This window comes from Pseudopodoces humilis, chromosome 2, assembly GCF_049639895.1.
Source record: "Pseudopodoces humilis isolate 2021_Gansu_Grassland_sample_001 chromosome 2, ASM4963989v1, whole genome shotgun sequence".
Lineage (NCBI taxonomy): Eukaryota > Metazoa > Chordata > Aves > Passeriformes > Paridae > Pseudopodoces > Pseudopodoces humilis.
In genome coordinates this window covers 5,163,626-5,172,494 of record NC_142201.1, presented here as the reverse complement: position 1 = coordinate 5,172,494, position 8,869 = coordinate 5,163,626, and the positions used below count along the sequence as shown (strand labels likewise).

The following is an 8,869-nucleotide window of genomic DNA, read 5'->3' as shown; positions in this document are numbered from 1 at the left end:
GGGGTTGTCCCGGGGCCGCTCCGGGCGGGGCTGGGGGCGGAGCCTCAGCCCCAGGCCACGCCCCGAACGCGGCACCCGGTGCGGGTGGGCGTGGCCACAGCGGAGGCGTGGCCATAGCGTGTTCCTTCCCGCCCTCACGCGCTCCCCCTCCCGCGCGACGCCGCTGTCGCCGCTGTCGCGATGTGGCGCAGCGCCGGCCTCGCTGGCGACGCGCAGGTATCACGAGCGGCCCGGGGCCGCTCGGGGCTGGCTCTGAGGCCGGGCCCGGCCCGGAGGCCCGTGTGGATGCCCCGAGGAGCAGAAGGAGCGGGGGGGTTGTGTGGTGGTCCTGGGCCTTGTGGGGCCCTGAGGGGGCGATGGCGGGGCCGCAGGTAGAGGGGAACGCGGTGGGAGCTGTAGAGCGGTGCCAGAGGCACCCTGGGCTGGTGGGGAGTGGGTGGGGAGCGGGCTGGCAGTGATTCCTTGCTGGGGCTTCATCACCAGTTGGGAGCTCTGCCCTGTTCTGGCAGGGAAATGGGATTTCCTTCACTGGGCTCACAGCAGGCAGGACATGAGCTCAGGTGCATAACTTGACCCCTGTGAAAGAACTCGCTGAAGCCAAATTTCCTACCTCCAGCCACCGGCTGTTACTGCAAGGACTGGACAGAAAACTCCTGTTCTCTCCTGTCTGTATTTGGCTTTAACATACTCATGTAGTGCAGAGAGATGTGGAGAAGCTGCTTAAACAGAGGAAATAAAACTTGTCTGCTGTACTGCAGCACTGCAAGGACCTGTGCTTACAGCAGGAACCACAAATGAGAATTTTCTCCTTACTGCATATTTCATACCTCAACACCAGTGATTCACAGCATGTTTTATTTGAATTCAGCTTCTGCTAGTGAACAGAGCTATTTTTATGTACCAAATTTTCCTCTGTAAGTCTGAGTGATACTGAATTCTCTCTGTCATTCATGGTTACTGAGATGCAGATGGCATTCCTCTAAAGACTCCTCTTCCCATGTGTTTTTTCCATGCTTTCTTGAGACCTAGATGAGTGGAATTTTTCTAGACTCACATGGTGTGGTGCTACTTGGCCTTATGAACCTTGCCATAAGCACTTCCTAGAGCAACTTGGAGCTTACAGTTCAAATTAAACCGAAGTCTTTATTCCATACCTTTATTACAGCAATGAACCTTCAGGGGTGGGATTGACCTGTCCCAAAACACTGGATTTGAAAGATAGCTGGGAAAGAAATAGAGTAGAAAGCAAAACTGAAAGGAAACGTTCAATCTGAGGAAGTAGGAAAGCAGAAAGAATTGTAGGGAATGCTTGGAGAGGATGACTTCCATTTGTGTTGTGTGCCTGCTCTTGGGAGGGCTGTGGGGATGGTGCATTTTGAACCTGTCAGAGATGAGATTTTGGTTTGTTAGCCTCTTTCCTCTGGAATATGATGTGATACATAAAAAAATGTCATTTTGTCAGCACTGTTCTCAGTGCAGTGCAAAGCAGTACTAAGATATCTTTGCTTTCTGAAAGTGTATTAAGTGATTGATGTTTTATTCAAAACAATGTTAAAACTTTGTTGGTGTGTGTGTATCAGCCTTTATAACATCCAGCAGAGTGCACTTGTATGTACATCAGAAACTGGACTTTATGGGGTTTTTTTGGTACAGAAATTTTGAAATTAACACACATTCTACTGGAATATTGAATGAAAATTATTCTATAGCTATAGTTTGGCAGGAAAGGAAGCTAATAGACATTTCTGTCTTACCTCGGGATTAAATTATTTACACGAGGTTGGGTTGCAGATGGCTGCAAATAATTTTTGCTCTTCACAAAAGACAAATTGGTTTTGTACAGTGTCCTCCAAAAGAGTTGTTGTAATTTAGGACTGAGGGTCTTGCAAATGTTTGAATTAATTAAAAAGCTGAGTAATTTTATACTTTAGGGCAGTCATGAAACAACAGCTTGGCATATGCTGCTCACATTTTAAAATGTGAGTGTTTGTTTTTACAGTGTTCTCAGATGTATTGCACACACATTTGGGGTGAAGAAACACATGCAGAGAGGTAATACTATTTATTTTAGGCCAAAATTAAGATTTAGGCAAAAATTAAGATTAACAGTCAAGGGGTCAACCTCAGAGACTTTTGGGTTTGCTTGCTGGATAGTTCTCTTAAAGAGTTGCAAATTTCTGAAATGACGTCATAGAGAGGAATATTTTTGTCCAAGAAAAGAAATTGAAGAAGAAAAGCACTACAGGACTGTAACAGTGTGTTTGGTTGGTTGTTGGTTTGTTTGTTTTTGTTTTGCTTTTTTGTTTTATTTCAGAAGGCTGAGACCAAAGAGGAATTTGTAAAAGTTAGAAGGAGGGATTTGGAAAGGCTGACAACTGAAGTTATGCAACTGCGGGATTTCTTACCCAAAATAGTAAATGGAGATATCTTGGGGACATTCCAGAAGCTGGATGCTATTGAATCAAGTGAGTAGCACCATCTTACAAGCTCTTGCAGTTTCTGCCAGAACTGCTTAGAACAAACTGTTGTGCCCCAGAAATAGTTGTAGAGTTTGTGGAGCTGTTCCAGATTCAACTGTGTTGTTCAGTGACTGCTTCAGTAAATTAATGTGTTTGTAGTGAAGAAAATTACAGGCTGCCTTAGGATAATCAGACATGTCAAATTAATCTTTAAAAATATTTTACTGTAGATAAAAACATATGTAGTTCAGGCAGTAAGGGAAGCTGTATGAGGGAAAAAAAAGTGTTTACCCTTTGAGAAAAGGCAAAAACATTTCGTTTTTCAAAAGGTCACTTTGCACAGAACAAAAACCCCCAACAAAATAATGGTAAATATCAGTGGGTAAAAATTTGGAGGAAGTGTAAGTTAATCTTATATTTGGCCTGTCTTGTTTTTTAGCTTGTATGCTTTACTAATAAAAAAAATAATAATTCTGTAATAGAAGTATTTTTCCTGCTGTCCCCAAAGTGCAGTTTTTCAATGTTGTGTTTCTCTGTGCATTACTTTTTCAAAAATTCCCTCACTCCCAACAAACCATCAGGGCCAAAGAGGAGTCAGCCCATAACTTATCTGCAGCTGTACAATTTACCTGGATTTAGGTTTGCCTGAAAAGACATGGAAAAAGCACTGAGACAGATTAGAGAGAGTGTGTCTCTTCTAGAATATCAAGTGATAAATGGGAAATTAATTTGCAACAGCCAGCTAAGAAAGAGCAGGACAGGGCCTCAAAGCCTGTGTATGACAATGTAATATATTGGGGCAGAGCTGCCTCAATGATCCACTCTTTAGGAAGGTTCTTCGATGTCACAAGCAGTGGATAGGGTGTGGAAGTGTTCTCTTTATGCTGTTGCAAGGCATCAGGGGCTGTTTCCAGTTGGGTTAAGTGTTCAAGATCCTCAGTTAGTTTTTACCTACTTATCCTGAGCTTCCTCTCACTGATCCTTCTCACATTCCTTGTGCCAGGCAACAAGGAGACACTGTTGGGGCCATACGCAACAGGCTTATGGCATCAGCGTGGAGATTTTAAAACTTCCTGAAATGTTCTGCTGGCTGCCCAGCATTCTCTGGGTCCTCTAGGGCAGGATCTGAAGCTGAGTCAACCTTTGAATTCTCTTCAGTCTTTCCCCACAGTGGAGATTTCTCTTGCAGGTGATGAGGTCATTTGAACATTTATTCAGGCTCTGGCCATCGTGTGCCCCTACAGCTGGACAAGTGAAGTGCAGATTTTTGCTGCTCCAGTCTTCTTCTACCTCTGCAGCATGAAATAAGGCAGACTGAAAGAAGGCTTTGGAGCATACACATTGCTAAAGGTTGGACATCACAGGGACACAAGCAGCCCTCACTCTGAGAATGGTGCTGTTTGCTACATACAGCCTCTTGGTGTGGCATGTGAAGCTCACAGGAGTCCTGGCAGCTCCTAGAGATGTCTTTTCATGTTGTTCCTACAGAAGCCTAACATGTGATTTGTACATCTCTAGACTTCCATCAGCTGTTGCAGTTTTCTGGGTACTGTTGAGGTGTGCTTGAGCAGAAGAGTCTTCTGCTTCTCAAGAAGTGCAGATTACAGTCAGAGGCTTTCAACATCTCTTGCCCATTCAGTTGAGAGGCTGATGGAGTCTTGAACAGCTTTGAGAAACCTTGAGAACTTTGCACGTTTCACTGGTGTGTGTAGGTCAGTAGAACACACCCATTTCCTGTGGCTTCCCAGGGGTGATGTCTGAGATCTGAGCTGGTGGTGCTCAGTGCAGCCAACACCTACTTTTCAGGCTTCTGTCAGGGTCTTCATTAAGATTTTAGCCAGGGTAGTTTTCATTTCAAAAAGAGGTCTCTGGTTTTTTCTTATTACCCTTCTCAGGAAGAGTGCTTGGCTCCAGGAGTCTTAGAAAAACAGTTCCAGAAGTCTTAGAAATACAGCTCCAGCAATTTTTCTGTACTATTATGGATCTGTTTCATGCAACTTGCTCCACTAGGGAAACGTTAAGAAGTAGCATTTGACTTTGATCTAGCATTTGAATGAGTAGAATTTTAATTCCATCACTTCTTGGTATTCATTCCTATTGTACTCAGTTCTCCACTTTCCAGAGTTTTGAGATTAGAACTCTGATCCAGAAAATCTCCTGCTATGATCTATAACTTTCTGTGGATGAGAATGAGTCTACCTCACATCTGAAATGGGGGCCTTCTCTTCTTTCCTGTGCCCAGTGCCTTGTTCTGCTTTTGAGTCTCCATCTTGGGAGCAAGTGCCACTTCTTCCCAGAGTCTGATTTACCACTGGAGTGATGAAGTTACATGTTTCTTCTTTGTGTGAAGGTGCCATTTCATTTTTTTTTTTGCTCACCCAAGTTGGTAGTGACAGCTGCTTCTTTCTCTTAAGAGCAAAGGTACAGCTGGGAAAGCTGATTTGGCATAGCAGGGGAGTTTCCACAAATGAGGGACAACTAGAGCAGCTTCCACTATTGTCCTTTTTGGCCCCTTCTATATAAAACATTGTGACACCTTCAATTACATTGACACATCCTTTTATCTGAAGCCCTTTAAAAAATCCAGGTTATGTTGTGTTAGCGCTCAGTGGTCAATGTTATTCTCCTTCTGGCTCAGGTTTGGTTCCAGGACCTTTGAAGTTTGCTGGTGAAGGATGGGGCATCTTTGTGTGTCTACTGGCTGGATTCAGGTTGGATCCATCCTTTCAAAGGCTGGAAGTGGTTCTTCTCTTTCTGGAGAGCTTGTTTCCTTGCAGGGACAGAGATTTTCACTGGATGAGCTTACCTGGCACAGCTGAACAGGTTCTTGGCTTGCTGTTGGTAAGAGCACGTTCCGCTCCTGCTCAAGACATCTTGCTGTCAACTTCTTAGGACTCACACCCACACAGTCAGAAGTGCATGACACTGAATTTTCTCCACTTGACAGAAAGAAAGTTTCTTGCTACTGACCAGAGTTGTCCTCAAATACTCAATTAACCCATTCCTCCCTTCATTCTTTTCCTTTGGACTGCAGCTTGAAAAGGAGTTACTAACAGAGCATGTCCTGGCACAGAGATATTTCTCAGCAGTGAGCCCTTGCCTTGCCTCTTTGCTTTCTGTTAAAAAAGTGCTGCTGGCTTGGAATCACACGAGGGCTGAGTGGAAATACATTCTACCTCTTCAGATAAATCAGCCACAAACAGCTTTTCTCCTTTTATACAGGCTACTCAAAGCAATGTGTGTATATTTGAGATTATAAACTTGACAATTAGCACCAAAACAGGAAGGTATCACTTTTCAAATCATGTAGAATTACTAAATAGAATGCCAGAAGCCAAGTCCTTTGTTTAATGAGAACATATTTGGATAATTTTTAATGATGTTGTCTTCTTATGGTAGAATTTGATATGATTTTTGGTAATTACATTAAAAAATACTGTCACATGTTGGGGGAAGTATTTCAAGCCATCCGCCAAACTGTCATGTTCAAAAGTATGGTGGTTGAAGTGGGGTGTAATTTATTATTTTTTAAACTAACCAAGGTTACAGTAGATGCTGTTTGGATTTTACTTTTTGGAGCTACTTAAACATGTTTCCCTTTTTCAGTACAAATACTAAGCATCAAGGATTGTGTTTTTTTAAAGTAAAATACAATACACAGCTATTGTTAAAACTGTCCCTCAAAAAGAATTTTTTTAAACAGGCATCATGTTGGTGAAATGGAATACTTTTAACTTGATTTTTATTCACTAAAATAAAATAAAATGCCTAAGTTAGAATGAATTTCTGATAACAGAAATTTCTGATAACATCAGAAATTAATTTTAGAAGGGAATCTTAAAATTTGCTTGTAACTGAAATAATGTTTAAATAGTTTATGATCACAGAATCACAGAATGTGTTGGGTTGGAAGGGATCTTAAAAATCATCCAGTTCTAACCCCATTGCCATGGGCAGGGACAACTTCCACTAGCCCAGGTTGCTTATACTACTTTATAATAGTACTATTATTTATAAAGTACTATTTTAAAATATTTGGTATAGTTGCTTTTAATTCTTGCTATCCATGTAAGTTGTACTTTTGACTACTGTTGGTATTTTTCTTACATTTTCAATATAGTCACTGACTTGGGTGAAATTTCACTTACGGATTTTTCATGGAAACCAACATGAAAACAAAGTAGAAAACTGAGTAAATGTTAAAAAATCTTTTCAACCCTCAGTGTTTAACAGCTAGATGTGATTCTGTTAAATTGGATGTGTTGGTTTGTTTTCTGAGCTGTTGCCACACAGCAAGTTGTGAGATTCCCATTTAGCCACGGGGAGGTGATATCGCACAAGCAAACGGCTGAGGCACCTCAGTAAAGTCGCACTTGGTGGATTCTCTTTCCTTTAATGCAGGCCCAATGACCACAGTGTGTTCCTTCTTTCTTTTACCTGATTTATCCTGTCACAGACCTGGAGAAAAAGGAGGAGGAAATAGAGCAGCTGAGAATGGATTGTGAGCACTTCAGAGCCCGTCTGGAAACGGCCCAGGCAGATTGCATGAGAGAAAAGAAGGTAGATTTGCTGCCAGGAAATTGATATCTGTGTGTTTGAGTTTTAGTAACAAAAGGAGTAATGATAAAATTTTCATTTTCATGTCACAAAATGAGTCCTCAGTCTCAAAAACAGTTTGAGATTTCTATCCAAATAGTCATCCCTATCCATATGAACATGTTAAAGTAAAACACTGGGTATTTGGGAAGATTGTGGCGTAGCTGGAATCAAAAGTCCTTCACAGAATCAGTTCTTGTGAATTTAACATTGCTAATTGTGAATTTAACATATTTGCAAAGAGGACAACAGAAGATAGTTTAAGCAGTGCAATTTACAGAATGAAAGCAGCCTCTCTTGGTTTGCTGTGAGATGTGTACTTTTATTTAGTGTTAATAGTCTTTCTCCAAGCACCTATTGATCCAATTGCCATGTACAACTGCGAATCAAAGAGCAATTTCAGGGCTCCTCTTTGTCAATATTGTATTAAGTGATTATGAGAGGGGAGATTCTTAACAATTAAGGACTAGCAAAGACACTGATTTCTCAGACTGTGAAGCCATTTGAGTTCAAACGAGTCTCTGTGAGACTCAGTGGTGATTATTTGCTGCAAAAGTTCATTTCCTTGGAGCCATCTTCAGTAGTCAGCAGTTGGGGTTATACAGCTGGCATTTGCCAGCCTTGGGATTGCACAAAGACAGATGAACCACAAAACTTATTTCAATTTTGAAAAGGAATAATGAAGAGTTCAGAAATGCACTTTCAGTGACATCTGCATAGACAAGACACTCTGGAATGAAATTTGTTATGATGGAATAGTTGTCAATCTGGATATTCCTTATTTCAAAATAAGTATCTTCTGGGATAGGTGTTGCAGTTTAGCAGTAGGTACAGAGTTCATACTGCTGTGCACTGAGGTCTTCAGTTCCAGGATAAAATCCCTGTAAAATTGAATGTTGTTGCTTTAGATGTTAATGAAGTGAGTCCATCCATGATTCTTGTTAATACTACAAAATAAAGGGCAGGTTTTGTTTTATGATTTCTTTTGGATGAGTTTTACTTAAAGCATGGATAGGTTACTAGGAGCAGTTGTTTTAGTGTTTCTGCTCAAATCTCTTCATGACTTTGCTGTTGTGCAGTGTGGGGCAGTTGTCTGACTGGGTTGTTAAATGACAGGAAGGTATATTTCAGTGGATTGTGCTCATAATGTTGTGAAGTCCTTTAGCTCTTCAGGATACAACAAAATGGTGTGTGTATATGAGTGATTCTTGCTGCTGTTAATCACTTTCCTGGTGTTTCTCATTTGGTTGCTCTAGGCATCCTTGTGTAGAATTTGTGAATTATTTTCTACATATTTATCTTCTGAAGGAGAAAAAAAATATTCACTGAAACAAACATGAAATAAATGCATTTCTGGTTGAGCAGTGTCCTTTTCTGAGGCTGTCATAAATCAACATTTTGCATTCCAAATTCTCTGTGCAGAGCTGTATCACTGATGAGAGAATTGCTGTGCTTTCTGAACCTGAGCAAAACTTGAAGTGCACATGTTATTCTTGGCTAATGTCTCCTTTGTCTGTCTTTTTGCAGTTCCATACTTGGTCACTGCTGTGTTTTTGTGCCTTGACCTTTTCCTGAAGATGGTGGTGTTGGATAGCACAGGCATTGCTGGGTGATGTGAGCTCTTAGGAGTGTTGCTTCCAGCCAGGTTATTTGCTTTTGCAGGCTCTGTTTATTTTCCTGGCTCTTGAATGTACTACTTTGTTTTCCTTGCCTCATATCTTTGTTCTGATGTTGCTTTTGATCTACTAAAAATTCTGGCATTTTTTTCTGCTGGCTTTGCATGCTTGATGGGGGATCTGGATTTGGTATTACTG

General features: G+C 41.4%; 1 protein-coding gene across 2 annotated transcripts in view; it reads left to right on the top strand.

The window, feature by feature from the left end:
• The first annotated feature begins 122 nt into the window (after positions 1 to 122).
• Positions 123 to 8,869, top strand: part of HSF2BP (heat shock transcription factor 2 binding protein) — a 30,657-nt gene continuing 21,910 nt past the window's right edge. The window contains exons 1-3 of one of the 2 annotated variants that reach the window (XM_005526520.3): positions 123 to 216; positions 2,315 to 2,465; positions 6,916 to 7,019. In XM_005526520.3, coding sequence (XP_005526577.1) covers positions 181 to 216; positions 2,315 to 2,465; positions 6,916 to 7,019 — 291 coding nt within the window. In that variant the 5' untranslated portion in view covers positions 123 to 180. The remainder of the gene's footprint in view (positions 217 to 2,314; positions 2,466 to 6,915; positions 7,020 to 8,869) is intronic. The other variant, XM_088051675.1, reaches the window with a different exon arrangement.